This window comes from Scyliorhinus torazame, chromosome 13, assembly GCF_047496885.1.
Source record: "Scyliorhinus torazame isolate Kashiwa2021f chromosome 13, sScyTor2.1, whole genome shotgun sequence".
Lineage (NCBI taxonomy): Eukaryota > Metazoa > Chordata > Chondrichthyes > Carcharhiniformes > Scyliorhinidae > Scyliorhinus > Scyliorhinus torazame.
In genome coordinates, this window is record NC_092719.1 from 65,321,065 (window position 1) to 65,346,438 (window position 25,374).

The 25,374-nt window shown below is 45.9% G+C and overlaps 1 protein-coding gene across 1 annotated transcript in view; it reads left to right on the forward strand.

The window, feature by feature from the left end:
• The first annotated feature begins 5,745 nt into the window (after window positions 1-5,745).
• Window positions 5,746-25,374, forward strand: part of cd9a (CD9 molecule a) — a 59,967-nt gene continuing 40,338 nt past the window's right edge. Inside the window, exon 1 of the mRNA XM_072471683.1 lies at window positions 5,746-6,168. Within this exon, the coding sequence (XP_072327784.1) occupies window positions 6,106-6,168 (63 nt within the window). The 5' untranslated portion in view covers window positions 5,746-6,105. The remainder of the gene's footprint in view (window positions 6,169-25,374) is intronic.

Below are 25,374 nucleotides of genomic sequence, written 5' to 3' on the forward strand. Positions count from 1 at the left end.
ACAGTATTCCAGATGTATCCAACTAGTGCCTTGTATAGTTTTAGTAGGACTTCCCTATTTTCATACTCCATTTCCTTTGAAATAAAGGCCAACATTCCATTTGCCTTCCCAATTACCTGCTGAACTTGCATGCTAGCTTTTTGTGATTTACGCAGGAGGACCCCAAATCCCTCTGAGCTGCAATTTTCCTCCATTTAAACAATATTCATCACCTTTATTTTTCCTACGTAAGTGCATAACTTCACATTTTCCTACATTATATTCCATCTGCCAAGTTTTTCCCACTCATCTAACCTGACTATATCCCTCTGTTGACTCTGTGTCATCTTCACCACTTGCCTTCGCAACTATTTTTTGTGTCGGCCACAAACTTGGCAATAGTATGTTCACTTCCCTCGTCCAAGTCATTAATATATATTATTAGGGTAGCACGGTGGCGCAGTGGATAGCACTGCTGCCTCACGGCGCCGAGATCCCAGGTACGATCCCAGCTCTGGGTCACTGTCAGTGTGGAGTTTGCACATTCTTCCCGTGTTTGCGTGAATTTCGCCTCCACAACCCAAAGATTTGCAGGGTAGGTGGATTGGCCACGCTAAATTGTCCCTTAATTGGAAAAAATTAATTGGGTACTCCAAAATGTTATTTTTTTTAATTAACAAAAAAATTAATATATTATTAATAATCGTAGCCCCAGCATGGATACCTGTGGCCTTCCACTAGTTACATAAAGGTTGCCATCCTGAAAATGCTCCTCCTCTCCCATCCTTGATCTCATGTCCATGATGTGTCCATTAATGAAGTGAATTGGCTATCTGCTTCCTGCATGCGAATAATCCAACTGCCACCCCAAGGGAACTGGCAGCCTCAGTTCCAATCCTCAACAGGGGCTAAAGATCCAACCCATTATTTGCTGGACAAAACGAGTTCACATTACCCTGGGCTACTGGTGCTAGCACAATACAGGACACTGCAATATTACTGTGACTCGATTCCCCGAAGTACAAGTAGTTAGTTATATATTCCACCCTTGTGCTCCCAATTCATCAGTCCCATCGCCTACAGAATAGTGTCATAATATACACCAGTATATCATGGTGCAGATACACACACACTGATGGACACACAGCAAGACCAATCAACACAAACACTGCAGCCAATCACCAGTTAGAGCACACTCACTATAAAGACAGCGGGCATCAGAGTTCCCGCTCATTTGGGATACAGCCTCCTACAAGGACAGAGCTTACAGCTTACATAGAACATTGCAGCGCAGTACAGGCCCTTCGGCCCTCGATGTTGCGCCGACCTGTGAAACCACTCTAAAGCCCATCTACACTATTCCCTTATCATCCATATGTCTATCCAATGGCCATTTGAATGCCCTTAGTGTTGGCGAGTCCACTACTGTTGCAGGCAGGGCATTCCACGCCCTTACTACTCTCTGAGTAAAGAACCTACCTCTGACATCTGTCCTATATCTATCTCCCCTCAATTTAAAGCTATGTCCCCTCATGCTAGACATCACCATCCAAGGAAAAAAGCTCTCACAGTCCACCCTGTCCAATCCTCTGATCATCTTGTATGCCTCAATTAAGTCACCTCTTGACCTTCTTCTCTCTAACGAAAACAGCCTCAAGTCCCTCAGCCTTTCCTCATAAGATCTTCCCTCCATACCAGGCAACATTCTGGTAAATCTCCTCTGCACCCTTTCCAATGCTTCCACATTCTTCCTATAATGCGGCGACCAGAATTGCACGCAATACTCCAAATGCGGCCGCACCAGAGCTTTGTACAGCTGCAACATGACCTCATGGCTCCGAAACTCAATCCCTCTACCAATAAAAGCTAACACACCATACGCCTTCTTAACAACCCTCTCAACCTGGGTGGCAACTTTCAGGGATCTATGTACATGGACACCGAGATCTCTCTGCTCATCCACACTTCCTAGAATCTTACCATTAGCCCAGTACTCTGTCTTCTTGTTATTCCTTCCAAAATGAATCACCTCATACTTTTCTGCATTAAACTTCATTTGCCACCTCTCAGCCCAGCGCTGCAGCTTATCTATGTCCCTCTGTAACTTGTAACATCCTTCCGCACTGTCCGCAACTCCACCGACTTTAGTGTCATCTGCAAATTTACTCACTCATCCTTCTACGCCCTCCTCCAGGTCATTTATAAAAATGACAAACAGCAGTGGCCCAAAACAGATCCTTGTGGTACACCACTAGTAACTGGACTCCAGTCTGAACATTTCCCATCAACCACCACCCTTTGTCTTCTTCCAGCTAGCCAATTTCTGACCGAAACTGCTAAATCACCCTGAATCCCATGCCTCCATATTTTCTGCAGTAGCCTACCATGGGGAACCTTATCAAACGCTTTACTGAAATCCATATACACCACATCAACTGCTTTACCCTCATCCACCTGTTTGGTCACCGTCTCAAAGAACTCAATAAGGTTTGTGAGGCACGACCTACCCTTCACAAAACGGTGTTGACTATCTCTAATCAAATTATTCCTTTCCAGATGATTATACATCCTATCTCTTATAAACCTTTCCAAGATTTGGCCCACAACAGAAGTAAGGCTCACTGGTCTATAGTTACCGGGGTTGTCTCTACTTCCCTTCTTAAGACCATAAGACATAGGAGTGGAAGTAAGGCCATTCGGCCCATCGAGTCCACTCCACCATTCAATCATGGCTGATTTCAACTCCATTTACCCGCTCTCTCTCCATAGCCCTTAATTCCTTGAGAAATCAAGAATTTATCAACTTCTGTCTTAAAGACACTCAACGTCCCGGCCTCCACAGCCCTGTGGCAATGACTTCCACAGACCCACCATTCTCTGGCTGAAGAAATTTCTCCTCATCTCTGTTCTAAAGTGACTCCCTTTTATTCTAAGGCTGTGCCCCGGGTCCTAGTCTCTCCTGCTAACGGAAACAACTTCCCTACATCCACCCTATCTAAGCCATTCATTATCTTGTAAGTTTCTATTAGATCTCCCCTCAACCTCCTAAACTCCAATGAATATAATCCCAGGATCCTCAGACGTTCATCGTATGTTAGGCCTACCATTCCTGGGATCATCCGTGTGAATCTCCGCTGGACCCGCTCCAGTGCCAGTATGTCGTTCCTGAGGTGTGGGGCCCAAAATTGCTCACAGTATTCTAAATGGGGCCTAACTAATGCTTTATAAAGCTTCAGAAGTACATCCCTGCTTTTATATTCCAAGCCTCTTGAGATGAATGACAACATTGCATTTGCTTTCTTAATTACGGACTCAACCTGCAAGTTTACCTTTAGAGTATCCTGGACTAGGACTCCCAAGTCCCTTTGCACTTCAGCATTATGAATTTTGTCACCGTTTAGAAAATAGTCCATGCCTCTATTCTTTTTTCCAAAGTGCAAGACCTCGCACTTGCCCACGTTGAATTTCATCAGCCATTTCTTGGACCACTCTCCTAAACTGTCTAAATCTTTCTGCAGCCTCCCCACCTCCTCCATACTACCTGCCCCTCCACCTATCTTTGTATCATCGGCAAACTTAGCCAGAATGCCCCCAGTCCCGTCATCTAGATCGTTAATATATAAAGAGAACAGCTGTGGCCCCAACACTGAACCCTGCGGGACACCACTCGTCACCGGTTGCCATTCCGAAAAAGAACATTTTATCCCAACTCTCTGCCTTCTGCCTGACAGCCAATCGTCAATCCATGTTAGTACCTTGCCTCGAATACCATGGGCCCTTATTTTACTCAGCAGTCTCCCGTGAGGCACCTTATCAAAGGCCTTTTGGAAGTCAAGATAGATAACATCCATTGGCTCTCCTTGGTCTAACCTGTTTGTTATCTCTTCAAAGAACTCTAACAGGTTTGTCAAGCACAACCTCCCCTTACTAAATCCATGCTGATTTGTCCTAATCCGACCCTGCACTTCCAAGAATTTAGAAATCTCATCCTTAACAATGGATTCTAGAACCTTGACAACAACCGAGGTTAGGCTAATTGGCCTATTATTTTCCATCTTTTTCCTTGTTCCCTTCTTGAACAGGGGGGTTACAACAGCGATTTTCCAATCCTCTGGGACTTCCCTGACTCCAGTGACTTTTGAAAGATCATAACTAACGCCTCCACTATTTCTTCAGCTATCTCCTTTAGAACTCTAGGATGTAGCCCATCTGGGCCCGGGGATTTCTTGAACAAGGGGACATTTGCTATCCTCCAGTCTTCTGGCACTGTTCCTGTAGACAAAGATGACTTAAAGATCAAAGGCTCAGCAATCTCCTCCCTAGCTTCCCAGAGAATCCTAGGATAAATCCCATCCGGCCCAGGGGACTTACCTATTTTCACACTTTTCAGAATTGCTAACACCTCCTCCTTATGAACCTCAAGCCCTTCTAGTCTAGTAGCCTGAATCTCTGTATTCTCGTTGACAACACTATCTTTTTCCTGTGTGAATACTGACGAAAAATATTCATTTAGCCCCTCTCCCATCTTACAGCACAGATCCTCACCATGTGCTGAGTGCATAGGCTGGTTCGGACAGGCATAGGTCTTTAGTTTAATCTAACATCGTGTTAACCCACAGTGAAAGTATGTTCAACAGTTTCTAACTTAATAAAATAGTGTTGCACTATTTTAAGTGTTGGTGGCCTGTATGTTTTCCACGGATCCAGAGCACCCAACACAACATACAGGAGAGAACTAAAAAAATATTAAGGTTAAGACTACAGGGATACTAAATTGGGGCCTGTTAGCTAGAGGTTAGTATGTGGCTGAGATTAATGTCAATGGAATGGGGTTCAAATCATGTCCTAGTTAAGATAGAGGAACAACGCCGGCCTTATCACCCAACAGCGGTAAAATATCGTGGCACTTTACTGCGGCTTGGCAAACAATCAGGCAGAGAACTGAAGAAGAAAGACGTGGGGAATATTTTATCTGGATTTCTTATTTTCATGTCCATATAATAGTTAACAGACAAACCCTTGGCCTTCTCGCCAGCATGTACGTACAGGAAACTGGAACTGGTTAGCTCAAGGCTTTAGACCACTGAAGGCACAGACAGCCACCATTGAGGAAATGGTCAGCAATAATTTTTTTAAAGGAGTGTACAAGATTTTTAAAAATGCAATTTTAACTCTTTACTTCCGAGCAACACTGGGGTCTAGTTTTGCATGGTTAATGCCCAGTGTGAATCGTAAAGATGGAAAATGGCAAAATGGTGCATAATTTGCGGTCAAAATGAATGTCAGGACGATCAGGCCCTGGCTTGAACAGGGCGTCAAGGGGGCAGCGAATGTCCAGTGACTGCGGAAATCAGGAAGCTGCTGCCCATAATCTCAGCATTGAATCACATGCGAGGTCGCTGGGCCCACACTGCACAGGTTAGAAAAGGGAAATCATTTCCACACGTCTGCTTTATTTATTTTTTTCAAATCACGCGTTCGATGAGAAAGTGGAACAAAACAGGGGATGTATTTTCCAGGGCGAGGGGCTGGCATTGCCAATGGAACGTATTTCACAAGAGGAGTGCGCGTTTCATCAACACTCCCTCCCTCTACTTCGGGCTATTCTTCCACTCTTTCCCTCAAAAGTCCAGTCCTTCTCATATGATGCACCGCAGATTTAAGACCGACACCAAAACATCTCCATGGAAACTAATCTGAGGGCTGCTGTGGTAGACGTCAGGCGCCGCGCCCTGATTCTTATCTGAGCAGTGAGGAAGTGGTGGTGGTGGTAGACGCAAATACACAGAGGCTCTGCACCAGCACTAACCAGAGGCGGGCTCGCTGTCATACACAGCGTATAAAGTACCTGGCCTGCTAACGACGGACTGTCTAGTGAGAGTGACTGTCCAAACGCGGCAGCTTTATTCCACACACCTGAGAGCAATCTAGCCAAGGGCGAGGTCGCATTCCTCTGGCGCGTCTGCTGACTCGCCTCCGGAACGCAAAACACGGAGAGAGGGAGAGGAGAAAGAAAATCCACCTCGTAGTCGGAGATTATCCCCAGCTCAAGAAGCAACCTAAAAGAGGAGGGAAAAAAAAAGCCTCCCCGACGTCTACAAACTCGACCCGTTCCTCAGCATCAAAATGGTGCACGGCGGCATGAAGTGCGTTAAATACCTACTGTTTGGCTTCAATTTCTTGTTCTGGGTAAGCATTTTTGGCTCTCTCTCTTTCCCTCCCCTCCCTCTCGCGTCAGACCCTGACTGCTCGAAACAAAATGTTTGCCTGCCTTGGATTTTTCTCTTGAGTGTTTTCAGTGAGGTGCACAAAGCTGGCGTGAGCCACTCCACTGCTTTGCTTCCCCTCGCCCACCCACCCCAGAGCCGAGGTTTAAAATGGGGGAGTTTTTGAATTCTAAAACCAATCTTCATTTTTTCATGTAAAGAAAAAACTTAATTTTCGACCTGCCCGCCAGATGTGGAATTTTGAATAACTCGGGGTGAATTCTTGACTGATTTACGTATTCCCACTTTACCGAAGTTCCCGAAAGTTTTCCTCAGTTTGGCATGCACGGCTATCTACTTGAAATCTCTGTAGGCGAAGGAGTGTTTCAGACAAACATGGCTGTTGCAATAACAAGGAGCATGTTTTTACTAGTTACAGGGGAGAGTGTGGAAATGGTTCTGGATGGATGGGCCTGATTGGCTGAAAAAGAGGAAGTTTAGCAACATTTCTCATTGGACTTCGAAGCCCTTGACTCCATTAAGTAAACAAAATTATTTAAACGAATCATATTGTTAAAAACAGAAAATGTTGGCAATTATTATATTTCGAATTGATTTGGTGTGGTTGATTTTGGGGACTATGGTGTAGTGGTATTGTCACTGGAATGGCAATCCAGAGACCCAGGGTAATAATGATCTGGGGTGCTGGGCTTTAATCCCACCATGGAAGATGGTGAAATTTGAATTCAATCTGTATGACCATGAAACCATTGCCGATTGTTGTAAAAAAATTTTTTTTTAAAATATCTGGTTCATTAATGTCCTTCAAGGAAGGAAATGTGCTGTCTTAAGCTGGTCTGGCCTACATGTGACTCCAGACACACACACAGCGATGTGGTTGACTCTTAACTGCTTTTTACTGAAGGGCAATTAGGGGTGGGAACAAATGCTGTCCCAGCCAGTGACGCCCACATCCCAAGAACAAATAAAACAAGCCTACAGAGGAGGGCATTACTGTAAAATAATGACTCCTGTAGTTTGGCTAATAACAATCACTTAACAGCATTCAAGTTATTTTCTAGCCCTTAAGTCATGTTCGTAGATCATAGAAGTTACAGTGCAGAAAGAGGCCATTCGGCCTGTCATGTCTTCACTGGCGCTTGGAAAGAGCACCCCACCCTATCCCAGTAACCCCACCTAATCTTTTTTGGACACTAAAGGCAATTTAGCATAGCAAATCCACCTAACCTGCACATCTTTGGACTGTGGGAGGAAACTGGAGCACCAGGAGGAAATCCACGTAGACGCAGGGAGAATGTGGAGACGCACCGACAGTGACCCAAGCCAGGAATCTAGCCTGGAGCTGTGAAGCAACTGTGATACCGGAAAGATGTGGGGTAAATTCCAGGTGTTTGCTGACGACCTGCAGCCTAACCCCAACACTGCCTTTGTACTGGCCAATTGTGGATGTGTCACCATTTTCCCCATCTCTGCCCCTGCCTCAGTTCACTTGCTGAAACCTTCAGGGAAGTGGATTTGAAACCAGTGAACCCTGCTTACATTGAATGACAGAGGAGGCTTGAGTGATTGTACGGTCTACTCCTATTTCTCATATATTCATATATTCACATGCCCCTGACTTTCTGGATACTTACAAGACTTGAGAGCTCTGTACTCCTCTAGCTCTGGTTTCTGGTACATTCCCGTTGTTTCATTGGCAACCATGCCTTCACCAAATAAGCTCTGATTTAACTCCTTTTTTGAGCAGTTCCAATCAATCATGCTTTTAGTCCTTCTCTTCCCCTTTGGCTCCGTACCAATCTTGCCTGTTAGTATTTGTCACAACCACATAAAGGATGTTTTCTACAAAGTGATCAGTGAGCTAAGAATTTGTATGTTTGCGCATGTAGCCAGCTCTCTTTCCCCCCTCCCTCCTGCTTTTGAGTGATTCATTTTTAAAAAAAGGACGCAGCAGTCAAGCTTTATTCTTAAATGAAATAAAATGTTAGCTTATTACAAAACTGCTGCTTAAAGTTAAAATACCAATAAAGATTAACATGTAATAAAGTAAAAAGATTGTTGTAGACCCGTTACTTCCTTCTTTTCGAAGCAAAGGGGTGGAAATTTAAGGTTCAGTTGAGCAGTGCAAAGGCTTTTGGAGTCGAACAGTCCGTTTTTGTAACCAAAGGAGAAAATGCTGGAAAATCTCAGCAGGCCTGGCAGCATCTGTAAGGAGAGAAAAGAGCTAATGTTTTCAGTCCAGATCAAAGGCTCCTTTCCTTACTAGAAACTGTGGGTACTGACACTTTTAAAATTGCCTGGTTTCTTCTCGGCAGACCAGGGATGACTTTTGGCCAAATTTCTCTGTTACGCCTGGCAGCAGGGAGCCCCAGCACACTCATGTGGTTCATGGCTAGTTCAGCTGATTGCTGTGTGCTGGTATTGTCTCTCTTACTGTAATACACAATGGCTTCTTCCAAGGTTCCTTTTATACCATTCAAAAACATGCAATTGGCTGCTATCCCAAACTTTTGAATCATGCTTCCATATTATATATTGGGTTAGCCCAGATCTAGAGGCGTGGTCCCATCTGTATTTTAGCAGAAATAATTAACTGTTGTCTCCGCCAATAACTTGAATGAATTCCACTCTTCCAGTTTTGGTGAGATAGGAAAGAGCTATTCACATCTCCAGGGTAGCCATTGTCAATTAGTTTTGGTTTACTTTTGTGGACATGTGAACTTAATTTCTTCGCATGTCTGGATAAGTCTACTTGCAGTCCACTTGCAATCTTCTAGAAGATGGACAAACATTGCAGTTGTAAAACCTCAGGTGATTGTTGACAGTCATTTTTAAGGATGCAAACAGTCCATTTGGAAAGATTAGCTTTTTAAAACAAAATATATGGCATTACAACTATATGTTTGTGACATACTATTAAAAATTCTATATAAATGCAGTTATTCTTTGGAGGTGTGAGCATTTATGTTTGAGAAATATCTTTTAAATCCACGTTAAGCACGAGGGTCAAAAATCTGCTATTTCCTCAAGCATCACCGTTCTACATTTTCTTTTGATTGGGAGGTTTTCTTTAACCTAAATAGGGTGCAGTCTTTGGCAAAGTATTTGTTTCTTTAGAAGTGCGCAATGCAGATCGTAGAGTCCATTGGATGATATTCTGGTCATTCAAACCTTTTTGGGGGGTTTTCCAATTTGAACAAGCTTGTTAAACTTGCATCTTCCCAAGGTACTTAGAAATAGTCACAAAATATCTTACTAAAGTTGATCTTTTTCATATTGGTGCAGGATTTTGTCCATTATTTCAAAAGGTGCTGTTCATTAAATTGTAGACTGTGATGTTCCAGGCTAATTAAATATTTCTGTGTGAATATCCCAATGCTAGGGTAACAGTGTACAATAATGAGTTCCTCCATAAAGAAATTGTAATTCTTCTTATGCTGGATAGAGCTCTATTTTCTTTCTCAAACATCAACATTTCATAATTAAGTCCAATGCTGTGAATTATCATTGTCCATTTTTGCACATTCTCAACCTGAAAATGGCAGACCATGGCATGGTTTTTAATGCAGAAGCAGACATATAGTAATTCCAGTCTCTTTACGTTGAGAAGCACAATATTGATCTATTTTCAACATTTTACTTTTTGTTGGAGCTTTCGAGATTAGATTTTTGTTTGACCCTGCAGATGTGAAAACCCCTTCCATAGGTGCCCTAATTTGTATATGCTCCTCTTCTTCCAGCACATTACTAGCTGCTCTGAGGAAAGTGAAACTGAAAACGTTCACCCTTTTTTTTTTTAGTGAAACTGATTTCATATAATCACAAATGAATAGACAATTATTTCCATAAAGGGGTCATTTGAAAAATATGTATATTTATTTTCGGTATATATTTTTTCTAGGAACAAATTAAGGTTGGAACAAAACTTTAAATTTAAAATAGTTTGTCTTTTCTCTATATTCTCTCAGTATTGGATGACTTGGTGATTATATCTAACAATGTCTGGTATGAAGCATTGGATGTCATCTGAACCACATGTCAAACTAAAGACAGTACAGTGGTTAGCACTGCTACCTCACAGCACCAGGGACCCAGTTTCAATTCTGGCTTTGGGGGAGACTACGTTTGGAGTTTGCACATTCTCCCCGTGTATGCGTTGGGTTTCCTCTAGGTGCTCCGGTTTCCTCCCACAGTCCAAAGGTTAGGAGGTTTGGCCATGCTAAATTGCCCCTTGGTATGCAAAGATGTGCAGATTAGGTGTGGTTGCGGGGAAAGGGCAGAGAAGTTGGCAGAGATGGGGGGTGGAATACCCCCCCCCCCCCCCCCAAAAATGCCGGGTGGGAGAGTTGCCGGGGCAATGCGTGAGTCCCGCCACGCTGCCCTGGCACCCGCGCACGATTCTTCCACCCCCCCCCCCCCAAACAGGCGTGGCGAGAATAACGCCTGGCCGCTGGGAGAATCGGCGCTCGCCGTTTGTAACGGGCGAGCGGCGATTCTCCGGCCCGGATGGGCCGAGCGGCCTGCCCAACACGGCGGCTTCCCGCTGGCGCTGTCCACACCTGGTCGCTGCCTGCGGGAACGCTGGGGGGGGGTGGCCTGAGGGGGGGTTCCTGCACCGGGGGCAGCCTCAAAAAGGGTCTGGCCCGCGGTCGGTGCCCACCGATCGGCGGGCCGGCCTCTCTGAAGGAGGACCTCCTTTCCTCCGCCTCCCCGCAAGATCCATCCGACAGATGGCAACCGAGCATGCGCGGGTGATGTCATTTATGCGGTACCGGCCGTGTTATTTATGCGGCGCCACTTTTACGTGGCGCCAAGGCCTGGCGCGTGTAAATGACGCAACGCCGCTCCTAGCCCCCCCCCGGGGACGGGAGAATAGGGGGCTGGGAGCGGCCTCCGAGGCCGGAGTGAAACACCCCGGTTTTCACTCCGGCGCCGGGACTTAGTCTCCCAATGGGAGAATTGCACCCAGGGTACTCTTTTGGCGGTACAGACCCAATGGGCCAAATGGGATTCTATGGCAAACAGGCCACAATGAGTTTTCAGACCGGACTGTAATGAATGTACCAATGGACTGATATCTCAAAGGTTGGGGATCTGAATTCGACAAATCTGTATACTGACACCAGAACAATGATAAAAGTTGCCAGATTATCATAATCCAACTGGTGAATTAATAAATACCTTGCGGGGATGTCCGGTTCTTGAGGAGGAACATGTCACCCCTACCTGTTTGGGCCAACCTAGTGTTAACCTAGTGTGTGTTTTAAATGGCATAACCTGCGACCTAGTTGTTAGAAGGCTCACTGCCTATTCAGCCAGGAGTGGGCAATATTTACAACTTTTCCAGTATTGCCCACATCCCAAAGATATTTTATTTTAAATGAAACCTGCTGGAAAATGGCTATTTAAGTGTTGCATTAGTCTTGTATGACTGTCCCCTATTTTATTTTTAACTAAATTTGGCTGGTATACTGGTTATTTCTTACCTTGAGTTGATGAAATCATCTTGTGGACATCCCACCTGATCTCCAGTGAATTATTTACATGAATTCTTCTGGGTTTATTTTTGAATCCAAAATATGCTACCTGGAGATGTGGGAAAATTGTAGTCTTGGGTTCATAATTCGCTTAGTTTGCTTATAGAAGCTGCAAGGTACCCTCAATGAGACTTCCGGCTGCAGTGATGCGGAGCTAAGCCGCACATTTCGGCAGCTCCCGCTAGAACGGGCTTTTAGGCTCTCCGGAGGAGCCCCAACGGAAATGTTTTGACTGATTCCCGTGTGGGAAGGTGAGAGCAAGGTCCCCCTTCCATCGTGTATGGAGGGGACTAGAAGTGGAGCGGCGGAAAAAGAGGCTTTGGAGCAGCGGCAGAAACGAGGGAGAAAAAACAAGAGGGCGGAGATCGAGCAGATAGGGGGCCGGACCAGCGGGCGTTTCTCAGGCGCTGCGTGGAGGAGCTTATAAAGGAGGGGCTGGCGCCTATGCTGATGGCGATCAAGGGGCTGAAGGAGACCCAGGAGGTAGAGCTCCGAGAGGTGAGGGACAAAACAAACGAGAACGAGATCTTGGGCCTGGCGGTGAAGATGGAGGCGCTGCACAAGAGGTGAGCCGAGAGATTCGAGGTCCTGGAGAACAGGTCGAGGAGGAAGAATCTCCGGATCCTGGGTCTCCCTGAAGGAGTGGAGGGGGCCGATGCTGGGGCGTATGTGAGCACGATGCTCCATTCGCTGATGGGTGCGGAGGTCTCTCCGAGCCCCCTGGAGCTAGAAGGGGCTCACCGGGTCCTGGCGAGCCGCCAGGGGCAATAGTGGCGAGGTTCCATCGTTTCGCGGACAGAGAGAATGTCCTGAGATGGGCCAAGAAGGAGCGGAGCAGTAGATGGGAGAATGCGGTGATCCGAGTCTACCAGGACTGGAGTGCGGAGGTGGCAAAGTGGAGAGCTGGCTTCAACCAGGCCAAGGCGGTGCTGCATAAGAAAAGGGTGAGATTCGGAATGCTGCAGCCAGCGCGATTGTGGGTAACGTATCAGGATCAACACCACTATTTTGAAATGCTAGAAGAGGCTTGGACCTTTATCCAAACAGAAAAATTGGACTCTAACTGAGGGTCTGTGATTGTGGGGGAGATGTTGACTGTATACAGGGTTGTAAATATGGGTAAAGAATGTTTCACGGGTGGGACGATGGATGGGTATGGGGGAAGAGTTTTGATGGGGAGACCGTGAGGAATGTGGGCGTCAGTGCTGGAGGGTGGTGAGACCCGGGGATGGGGGAATTGGGACGCAACAGGAGCTGCGCCACAGGGGGTGGGGCTGGCTCAGGAAAGCGCAGGCTTTTTCCCGCGTTGGGGAGGGGGGGGTGGAGGAGCGCAAGGAGGAGGAGGGATTTCCACACCGGGGGGGCGGGGGGGGGGGGGGTCAACGGGAAGGCGGGGGAAGCCGGGGTCCACAGGAGTCAGCTGACTTACGGAAGTAATTATGGGGGGAGCAAAAGAGCTAGATTTGGGGGGGGGGGGGGGGAAATAGGGTTGCTGCTGCATTGGCCGAGGGGGAACTGAAAACTGAAGAGGTGGTCTGGGTGGGGGTTCCCCGACTGGAGGGTGCGGGAGGCGCGGGCATGGGACTGGCCTAAAATAGGAGATGGCGCCCCCTCCCCAAAAATCCGGTTGATCACTTGGAATGTGAGAGGCCTAAATGGGCAGGTTAAGAGGGCCCGAGTGTTCACGCATTTAAAGGGACTGAAGGCAGACGTGGTCATGCTTCAGGAGACACATCTGAAGGTGGCAGATCCAGTCGGGTTACGGAAGGGATGGGTAGGACAGGTATTCCATTCGGGGCTGGATGCGAAGAATAGAGGGGTGGCAATACTGGTGGGAAAGTGGGTGTCGTTTGAGGCCAAGAACATAGTAGCGGACAATGAAGGTCGATACGTGATGGTGAGCGGTAGGTTGCAGGGTGGTATTGGTAAATGTATACGCCCCGAATTGGGACGATGCTGCATTCATGAAACGTATGTTGGGGTGTATTCCGGACTTGGAGGTAGGAAGCTTGATAATGGGTGGGGATTTCAACACAAGTGTTGGACCCAGCACTGGATCGCTCCAGATCTAGGACCGGAAAGAGGCCGGCTGCGGCCAAGGTACTTAGGGGGTTTATGGACCAGATGGGAGGAGTAGATCTGTGGAGATTTGCCAGGCCTTTGGCCAGAGAATTTTCTTTTCTCCCATGTACACAAGGCCTCCTCCCGGATAGATTTTTTTTGTTCTGGGCAGGGCATTGATCCCGAAAGTGGAGGGAACGGAGTATTCGGCCATAGCCATTTCAGACCACGCCCCGCACTGGTTAGAACTAGAGCTGGGGGAGGAGAGGGACCAACGCCCGCTGTGGCGGTTGGATGTGGGACTGCTGGCAGATGAGGAAGGGTGCGGGGGTGCATTGAAAGGTATCTGGAGGCCAACGACAACGGGGCGGTGCAGGTAGGAGTAGTATGGGAGGCGGTGGTCAGGGGAGAGTTAATCTCCATCAGGGCTCATAGGGAGAAGGGAAAGGGAGAGGTTAGTGGGGGAGATTTTGAGAGTGGACAGGAGATATGCAGAGGCCCCTGATGAGGGACTACTCTGGGAGAGGCGAAGTCTCCAGACGGAGTTCGACCTGTTGACAACAGGGAAGGCAGAGGCACCGTGGAGGAAGGCACAGGGGGCGATGTACGAATATGGGGAGAAGGCGAGCCGGATGCTGGCACATCAGCTCCGTAAGAGGATGGCAGCAAGGGAGATGGGTGGAGTCAAGGATGGAAAGGGAACTACGGTGCGGAGTGCGGTGAAAGTAAATGAGGCATTCAATGCCTTCTATGAGGAGCTGTTCAGGTCCCAGCCCCCAGTGGGAAAAGAGGGGAAGCGACGATTCTTAGACCAACTGAGGTTCCCGAGGGTGGAGGAGCAGGAGGTGGCTGGTTTGGGGGCGCCAATTGGGTTGGAGTAGCTGATTAGAGGACTGGGGAGCATGCAGGCAGGGAAGGCCCCGGGACCGGATGGGTTCCCGGTGGAGTTCTATAGGAAGTATGTAGACCTGTTAGCCCCGTTGCTGGTGAGGACCTTCAATGAGGCAAGGGAGGGGGGGGGACCCTGCCCCCGACAATGTCGGAGGCGTCGATCTCTTTGATCCTGAAGTGGGATAAGGACCCACTCCAATGTGGGTCGTACAGGCCGATCTCGCTCCTTAACGTAGATGCTAAGTTGCTGGCAAAAGTGCTGGCTACGAGGATCGAGGACTGTGTCCCGGGGGTGATTCACGAGGACCAGACAGGATTTGTAAAGGGTAGGCAGTTAAACACCAATGTGCGGAGGCTCCTAAATATGATTATGATGCCATCGGTGGAGGGAGAGGCGGAGATAGTGGCAGCTATGGACGCGGAGAAGGCCTTTGACCGAGTAGAGTGGGAGTATCTCTGGGAAGTGTTGCGGAGGTTTGGGTTCGGGGGAGGGTTTATTAGCTGGGTTAAGCTCCTATGTAGAGCCCCGGTGGCGAGTGTGGTTACGAATCGGCGGAGGTCGGAGTACTTCCGGCTGTATCGAGGGACGAGGCAGGGGTGCCCCCTGTCCCCCCGTTGTTTGCATTAGCAATTGAACCTTTGGCCATGGCATTAAGGGAATCCAGGAACTGGAGGGGGGGTGGTCCAAGGGGGAGAGGAGCATCGAGTGTCGCTATATGCAGACGACCTGTTGCTGTATGTGGCGGATCCAGTGGAGGGGATGGTGGCGGTCATGCAGATCCTAAGGGAGTTTGGGGACTTCTCGGGCTACAAGCTCAATGTAGGGAAGAGTGAGCTCTTTGTGGTGCACCCGGGGGATCAGGGAAGAGGGATAGACGACCTACCGTTGAGGAGGGCGGAAAGGAGCTTTTGATACTTGGGGATCCAGGTAGCTAGGAGCTGGGGGGCCCTGCACAAACTTAATTTGACGTGGCTGGTGGAGCAGATGGAGGAGGACTTCAAACGATGGGACATGTTGTCACTCTCGCTAGCGGGCAGGGTGCAGTCAATTAAAATGGTGGTCCTCCCGAGGTTTCTTTTTGTACTCCAGTGCCTTCCAATTGTGATCACCAAGGCCTTTTTTAAAAGGGTAGGCAGGAGCATTATGGGTTTTGTGTGGGCGAGCAAGACCCCGAGGGTAACAAGGGGGTTCCTGGAGCGTAGTAGAGATAGAGGAGGGCTGGCGTTGCCGAATCTGGGTGGCTACTACTGGGCAGCCAACGTGGCGATGATCCGTAAGTGGGTGATGGAGGGAGAGGGGGTGGCATGGAAGAGGTTGGAGATGGCGTCCTGCAAAGGAACAAGCCTGGGGGTGCTGGTGACGGCACCGCTGCCGCTCTCGCCGACAACGTACACCATGAGTCCGGTGGTGGTGGTAACGCTAAAGATCTGGGGTCAGTGGAGATGACACAAGGGTGTGATGGGAGCCTCGGTGTGGTCCCCGATCAGAGATAACCATCGGTTTGTCCCAGGAAGGATGGACGGGGGGTTTCAGAGCTGGCATCGGGCAGGGATTAGAAGAATGGGGGACCTGTTCATTGATGGGACGTTTGCGAGCCTAGGGGCACTGTTTGGGCTACCCCCGGGATATGCTTTCAGGTACATGCAATTGAGGGCGTTTGTGAGGCGACAGGTGAGGAAATTCCCGTTGCTCCCGGCACAGGAGATTCAAGATGGGGTGATTTTGGGTGTATGGGTTGGAGAGGGCAAGGTGTCGGCGATATACCAGGAGATGAAAGAAGAGTGGGAGGCTTTGGTAGAGGAGCTGAAGGGCAAATGGGCGGAGGAGTTGGGGGAGGAGATTGAAGAGGGTCTGTGGGCTGATGCCCTAAGTAGGGTTAATTCCTCTTCCTCGTGTGCCAGGCTTAGCCTGATACAATTTAAGGTTATTCACAGAGCGCACCTGACTGGGACGAGGCTGAGTAGGTTCTTTGGAGTGGAGGACAGATGTGGGAGGTGCTCAGGAAGCCCGGCGAACCATGCCCATATGTTCTGGTCGTGCCTGGCACTGGAGTTGCGAGAACTATAAGGTAGTGAAAGTCCAGGTCAAGCCAAGTTGGGGGCTAGCACTATTTGGAGTGGCGGACGAGCCGGGAGTGCAGGAGGTGAAAGAGGCCGGCATTCTGGCCTTTGCGTCCCTGGTAGCCCGGCGAAGGATCTTGTTTAGTGTGGAAAGATGCGAAGCCCCCCAGTGTGGAAGCCTGGATGAATGACATGGCAGGGTTTATCAAGTTGGAGAGGATAAAGTTTGCCTTGAGAGGGTCAGTGCAGGGGTTCTCCAGGCAGTGGCAACCGTTCCTAGACTATCTTGCGGAGCGTTGGATGCAGTTCGGTCGACAGCAGCAGCAACCCAGGGATGGGGGGGGGGAGAAGGGGGGACGGGGAAGGTTTTTTTTTCTGGGGGGCACTTGGAGCACGAAAATACATAAATTATCCGGAAAGTTGATATGTACGGGAGGAATCCAATGTACAAAGTTCTGTATTATATTGATTTGCCATGTTTATGTCTTGCTATGCGAGTTTTCTTTTCTTTTTGTTACGGGGGGGGTTGTATGGTTGAAAATTTTGTTGAAAAATTCTTAATAAACATTTTTTTTAAAAAGGTACCCTTGATGACAAAAGCAGAGAGAAGAGGAGCTTGAACTGTCGCTGCACTTTTTTTTTTTTTTTTTTTTGTTCGGCCATATTTTGAAAGGATTGAGTGAGGATTCTTTGAACTTTCTATCATTAAATACTTGCTTCTCCCAACCATTTTTCAGTGGAAGGTTAAATTTTATTTTTGTCACGTGTCAAGGACATCAGAAACCCAACACAATAAAGCTGCACTTATATTGGTCTCACATCAGTGCCTCTGGATTAGTCTCCAGTCTGGTTATATTCTTGAGGGAGTGCTCAGAACTCAATCATAACACTTTTTAAAAAAAATGACAGTTAATTGTTGAATGAGAACAAACTTGTCTGGTTAGATAACTAAATATCATCCTGTGTTACTATTCTTCAGCATTAATGAGTTAATTGACAATGCAAATGATTAACATGTTCATTGGCAATGAGGATGGAATCAAATTAATCGTTTATGACCATACGATCGATCTGCCTTGTCAGTGAAGCTCTCGCAGATGACCTTGTCCTGAAAGTGGATATGGTAGAAAAACAATATTGGAGGGATGGATCTGATGCCGTTGAACATATTTACACTTCTATCAGGTCAGATTTAAATACAGAATATGGTGTAATGTGAATTTGGACTTTGCCAAACAAATTACAGGATAGTGCAAAGATTTCTTGATAATTTTGGTCTGTACATTTTGCCATAGAGATGCTAATTCAAGAATCATTATGGAGAGCCTCCAGTTTCTTTATTGCTTTGGCTTGGGTGCTAAACATTTTTTTAAATCGCTGTTACTTCAGTTAATATTAAAATAGAATTCCTACAGTGCAGGAAGAGTCCCTTCGGCCCATCAAGTCTGCACCGACCCTCTGAAAGAGCACCCTATCTAGGTCCACCGCTCTTCCCTATCCACGTAATCCCACTGAACCTAATCTTTGAACACTAAGGAACAATTTAGCGTGGCCCATCCACCTAACTTTTGCATCTTTGGATTGTGGGCGAAAGCCAGAGCATCCAGAAGAAACCACGCAGACAGTGGGAGAACGTAAGCTCCACACAGACTCACGGTCAGATTCAAACCCAGGTCATTGGTGCTGTGAGGCAGCAGAGCTAGCCACTGTGCTGCCCACTTATTGCTTAATAAAGATGGTAGTTTACAGATGAGGTTGACACGTAAAGTCTTTCAACTAAATGTCCGAAGTGAATGCAAAGCAGATGGTATTGTTTACAATGAGTTTATCCACAACATAAGAGGTTTATTGTTCATTCATGCAAAGGCATCCTGCATTCAGATTACAGCAATTGTGGGCATGTCTGTCTGCTGGTCTTTTTACTGAGAATAAGGAGGAGTATCTGAAATGATAGCATTCCCTTTCATACAGCTCTAAATCGGAATTATACCCTTGGGTGCACTGGGCTTCACTATTTAATTTTCATAGCCAGAACATGCTCGTTCAACATTAAACAAAATAATTGTTTTTACCGTGGGGACGAAGTGAACCTTTTGAATATGTTTACTCCAGGTTTGACTAAATATGTCAAACCCAAATGGTGGGGAAATTACTCACTGCTGTGCTCTTCATTCAGAACTGCTGCTATATTTTGACTGTAGAAGTCCGTTTACAGCAAGCCAGTACAAAAGCAAGATACTGTGGATGCAGGAAATCTGATGTTGAAATACTTTCATCGGTCAGGGAGCTACTTGCATCGGTCAGCAGGCATCTGTGGAGAGAGAGCAATATAATTTGTTTCGGGGCAATGATATTTTGCCAATTTAATCCAGCATTTTCTCCTCAAACTAAATTACTCGCCACCAGTAAAGTGAGTAGTCTGGGTAAACAATCCCTGTGGTTTAGATTAAAGTTTGGTCCTTGTGGCCAATTTCTGTTATGATCAACATGGATACCACCTGACCTCGTTCTAGTATTATAGGTTGTCGAATAGTAAACGGGGCCTTCGCACTTTTCTCCTTTATTCGCAAGCTGGCTAACTTGGCATAGAATGGGAATTGAATTTGGAATTCTTCTGGTCTCTGGTACAAGCTATTGCATTTACCAGGTAAAACATTAATGGTGGAAAAGCAGCATTCTTTTTATGACTGGCTATGGACTCTCAAGAAAAAGGGATATTTTGCATGTTTATTGCAATAACTCCTATTCATATTCTCTTTTGAAATTGCCACATAGGTTTAAATAAGGAAGGCTTATGGCTGGCCCCTCTACCAGTAAGCACAACTTAATTGGCAATTGAAACCCTACCGTTCGGAACGATGAGCTGTGGTACAGCCATTATTAGGCATTCCTTCCTCTCACTCTGTATAACTCGGCATTTGATGTGATACTTTTCTAACACATTTGTACAAAATGGACAATTCCCAATCAACCAAAGAAGCTTCTTTTATTTTCTCTCAACGCCAAATGAAACCTGTTATACACCTGGAATGATGGTGTGTGTTGCTAATTCACTTAGTTGAATTCTATATTCCAAGCAGTGGTAAATGTTCCTCATTGTTACTTTTTAAATATTTCAAACGTGCATTATTCTTCACCTGAAGTTCAAGAGAGCAGACTGCTGAGGGGATGAACTGTACTGGCAAGTGTTTCATGTGATGAGAAAGTTGGAATTTATAAGTGACAGCTGTCCAATTTTATGGCTTTTAAAACTTCACTGATCATTTAGGTTTGACTATTAAATTCCAAGAACAAGGGGGGAGTGTTTGTGCTAATAGTTGATGTCTGTGATGTGAGCTATGCAGTGCTGAGAAATGGGCATGCGAAGAACCTGGTATTGGGAACTAGCGGAGTGGTGAACAGGATCTGGAAGGTTTGCAAAAAGGGTGAATGTGGTCAAATGGATGATGTGAACATGGGAAATTGTGGAGTATCAGGAAGTGAGAAGTGAGTGTCGATGTACGACCATAAATAAACATTTGAGTCTGAAAGGAAGAAGAATAATAGAATACATGAAGATGTGGCCAACAGGAGTTTGAGGGGGCACAAAAATTTGATTGGGCAGAAAGCTAGGAGCTAGCCTGGAAAGCTGAGATAGGGCCAGAAATGTGTTTAGAATCAGTAGATCAAAGATGAGTACAGATTTTCCTTCAATAGAAAAACTGTTGGATAAATAAAATATGACCATAGGCATGAGAGAAGTGTTGCCAGAAATAGGTGTGATTAAGTTTGTTGGATCGTTTGTTCTATTGCATGAAAAGTTATAGGATGTGGTGTTAATAAGCCTAAAGGTTGTTTTGATAAAGTGGTGGGTTAAATTGAATCATAGAATAAATTGTGTTGTTGTGGAAATAATGAACCAATTAAGTTAATGGATAATTAGATGTGTATGAAAAGCTTAAAACTATACAAGGTTTAGTCATAAAGGGAGTTTTGGATAAAAGCTGATGTGAATTGTCGATTGAAACATGCAGTATGTAAATGTTACTATTTAATTTGTGATGTCCTGGGCAGCACGGTGGCGCAGTGGTTAGCATTGCTGCCTCACAGCACCGAAGTCCCAGATTCGTTCCTGGCTCTGGTCACTGTCCGTGTGGAGTTTGCACGTTCTCCCCATGTTTGCATGGGTTTCACCCCCACAACCCAAAGATGTGCAGGGTAGGTGGATTGGCCATGCTAAATTTCCCCTTAATTGGAAAAAATGAATTGGGTACTCTAAATTTATATATTTTTTAAAATTGTGATGTGGAGATGCCGGCATTGGACTGGGATGGGCACAGTAAGAAATCTTCCAACAGATTAAGGTCCAACAGGTTTATTTGGAATCGCAAGCTTTCGGAGCGTAGCTCCTTCAATACACAGCTGATGAAGGAGCTATGCTCTGAAAGCTTGTGATTCCAAATAAACCTGTTGCTGTTTAATTTGTAGATCCACATCCCGAGCATTATAGGTTCCATGTGGCAGGTGATATGCCACTGGATGGCTTTCAACTCTGTTAAAATAGAGTGGCAAATGTGTTCACACACATGCAATATTGGCCATGTCAGGAGAAGACTGACATGGCATTTTTTTGCAATTCAGAACACATCTGCCAGTTGCATGTAATTTTGCCTTTGGGATGACTTCAGTGGAGAAGTAGAGGCTGCTTTTTGTACACTTCTGTGTGTGGGGGTGAAAGCGAAATTTGTTCTTGATGTAGATGAGAGAATGAGAGTGCTGCGGCTTTAGTTTTCGAGCCCTATAATTGACTCGTGATATTCCAACTGTCCACCAATGCTGGGCTACAATCTATTCTTTCTGACGGGACTGGACTTCCTCATGTTAAACTGTACTACTGAATTGTAAATTCAGATTCCAGTAGATAGGAGGAATATTTGATTATTTAAAATAGATTTTTCTTTAAAGGAATAAAATGGGAAGACTTCACCGACTTAAAATTTAAAGAATAAAACCCATTTCAGAGTTGAGAGATGGGTTCATCAATGCTTTGTAAATTCAATGAGTAGAGTTCTTGCTTTTATTGCCTTCAGTGAATGATTCTGGTGCTGCGACTTAAAATTGTGCCTAATTTTTTTATTTTCGCCTCTTGAGTTTACACTCCAAACTTGTTCACCAAACACCATTTACCGTGAATCAGCACAGTTTAAAATTAAAATAAAATACTTCTCTTGTTTTGAGTGGTAACGTTTGATCACTAGAGCTGAAAATGAGTTTAGCTCGAGAAAAGCATTTCAAATCTCTGCCAACCCAGCACCTGTGAGTAACCTGATTTTAACTTCATAAAGTATTATACAAAACTTAAAATCATTCAAAACCTTGCAAAATTCACAACTTGGTGTCCTTGCAGTCAAAAGCTCCAGCTTAATTTTTGGAGCCTCCTTGAATACCTGCAACTGGCTGCAGTTAACAGGAATGCCCCATGTTGATTCATTTTGGGGCCTGTTTTCATGGACGGGGTTTGCTTCCAGCACAATGCTTTTAAAATTGGCAAAGGGTAGCACGGTGGCAGAGTGGTTAGCACTGCTGCCTCACAGCGCCGGGGACCCGGGTTCAATTCCAAACTTGGGTGACTTGTTTGTGTCGAGTTTGCATATTCTCCTCCGGGAGCTCAAGTTTCCTCCCACAGTCCAAAGATGTGAAGGTTAGGTGGCTTGGCCACTCTAAATTGTCCTTTCGTATCCAAGATTAGGTGAGGCTATGGGGTTACAGAGATAAGGTAGGGGAGTGGGCCTAGGTAGGGTGCTTGATGGGCCGAATGGCCTTCTGCTCTGTAGCGAATCTATGATTGCAAAATTTTAAGTTCACAAACCTCCATTTGCGCTTAATTTTTTGATCTTCTGTGCCATTTCTGCTGATACCAGAAATGCCAATAAAACCTGTGCAATTGAGAGGAGACCTTTTTAGGCCTGTAATTCTTCTCGTAATCCGGTAACACTTTGACGGAACGCTGCGTTGTCTGAGGTGCCTCCTTTCAGATGTGATGTTTTAAAAAAAATAAATTTAGAGTACCCAATTCATCCAAGGGGCAATTTAGCATGGCCAATCCACCTACCCTGCATATCTTTGGGTTGTGGATGTGATACCCATGCGAATATGGGGAGAATGTGCAAACTCCACACGGACAGTGACCCAGACCCGGGATCGAACCTGGGACCCTGGTGCCATGAGGCAGCAGTGCTAACCACTGTGCCATCATGCTGCCCATTCAGATGTGATGCTAAGCCAAGATTCCACCTCTGCCCTCAAGTAAATATGCCACTATTTAGAGTTGGATTTATTGTCACGTGTACGGCAGTACAGTGAGAAATATTGTTCTGCTTACAGTTCAGGCCGATCGCTCCATACATGAAAACACAGAACATAAATAATAATATAATCTTTATTATCACAAGTAGGCTTACATTAACATTGCAATGAAATTTCTGTGGAAAAGCCCCTCGTCGCCACATTCCGACATCTGTTCTAGTACACGGAGGGGGATTTCAAAACGTCCAAATTACCTAACAGCACGTCTTTCAGATCTTGTGGGAGGAAACCAGAGCACCCGGAGGAAACCCACACAGGCACAAGGAGAACGTGTAGACTCAGCACAGACAGTGCCCCAAGCCAGGAATCGAACCTGGGGTAGTGCTAATCACTGTGCTACCGTGCTGCCCGTCAACGATAAAGACACTGGAGGATATATAATGAAAATACATGAACATCGAAAGTGAATGATGGCTACATTTATATACTGCTACAACTGTAGAGAAGATGCGTAGGAAAGGTAGTTCAGACCCTAAGAGGGTCATTCAGGAGTCTGGTAACAACAGGCAAGAAGCTGTTTTTGAATCTGTTGGTGTGTATTCTCAAACTTTTGTATCTTCTGCCCGATGGAAGAGGTGTGAAGAACAGGAGAATTCTGGTGCCCAGGCTTTTGCATGGGGGGGGGGGGGGGGGGGGGCGGCGTTGAGGTGGAGGAATGCCCAGGCTTTTTTGAGTTTGGGGGGGGGGGGGGCGCGGGAGGAGTAGTGGGCATGTTTGATGGGTAGAGGATTACGATGTGTGGTGATCTTTTGGTGGAAAGAGTTTGGAGTTACATTGGGATCTTGTTACAGGAGTATGAAGTTGAATGTATACGAGTGGATGAGGAGTATGATGTTGCATGTATACGAGTGGATGGGGTCGGTTGCGGACTGGAATGCTATAAAAGATGTAGTTGATGCATAAAGAGGAACGAGGCTGCTGCTGAAAATTGTGCTGGCTACAAAGAAGAAAAAGTTGAGAAAATGGGTATGAAATGAAGTTGGAAAAAAAAAAATAAGAGGGCATCTAGATTTGAGAGAATGGAAAGGTCGGGGAGAGGTGTTCAGGATCTGAAATTATTTGGGAGGGAATTTTTTTAGATTGGATAAGGCCTTTCTGGATTGTGGCAGTTGGCGGGGTGGTCTTGGGTTCTGGAAGCACTAGGCGTAGCAGAGGTAATGCATGTAAATTTGGAATATTAGGGAAGGGTTTCCCGAACTTGTGGAGGATGATTGGAGTTCTGTGTGGAATGTGGTACTGCGTGAGGGAGTACTGGATCTATTTTTTGATGCAAGGCCAGATTTATTATTCATTGCCAATTGCCCTGACAATAGGCCAGTTTGTTTCATGGTGATTGATTTACAGCAATATAGTTTAGAGTTAACTTTATAAAATGTTAATAATCAACTACATTGTTTGCAACTGGAGCTATTTGTTGGCTTGACTTTGTAGGATTGGTAAATTTATTTTCCTGAAGGAGATTAGGGCAGTGGTGAACAAAAAAAACCAAAGTTTGCCATTGCAGACCTGAGGTACCTAATCTCTGGCTTGTTAACCCAAATCGCTATAGTCTTATCTAGGATGAATTGGTGCAAGGGTCTTTGAATCTGAGTGTGAATGGCAGTTCAGATGTGGTAGCATTTGAGTGGTGAAGTGGCATGGGCTGGGTGACCTCCACCTAAACCCTTTTGACCCTCTGCTTTAATGTTGTTGCTGTTGCTGAATCCTGGCATTGGAATTGGTTTACGTTGAAGGGTGTACTCCATGGAGTACGTAATCTATAATTCGGGGTACTGAAGCAAATAGCAAGGAACATTTCCTAACCATATGAAGTAAATATTGAATTAACCTTTCATGTTGCTCCAGTAGACTTGCTACTGTTTCAAGGCAAAAGCTTGGGTGTGCACCCAGGGGTGTTGAAACGTTGGAAATGTCAGGAATTCACACAATTCTTGCCCGAAGTGAGATTCAAGCATGAAATGCTCTGCTAGTGTTTGCTGACCCTATACAGCAACCACTTTAACGTCAACTGCAAGCTCCTCTGAGCAAACAAGAATTAAATCTTAATTGTGTACGTAAGTGTGGGAAGGGAAAGAGGGGAGTGGAGCGTTCAGCAGTGATGTATTGTTAATAGAACTAAAATGTTTACTGTACCACACGCCATTTTAGGGATTCGTCACAACTTGCATTCTATTTTATGCTTTTGTGATGTATTTAAAATCATTTTAAAACGCAACCTCTGGTTTCTAAATTACCTGAGTTGTCATTACTGAACTGGGTCATTAGTGACACAA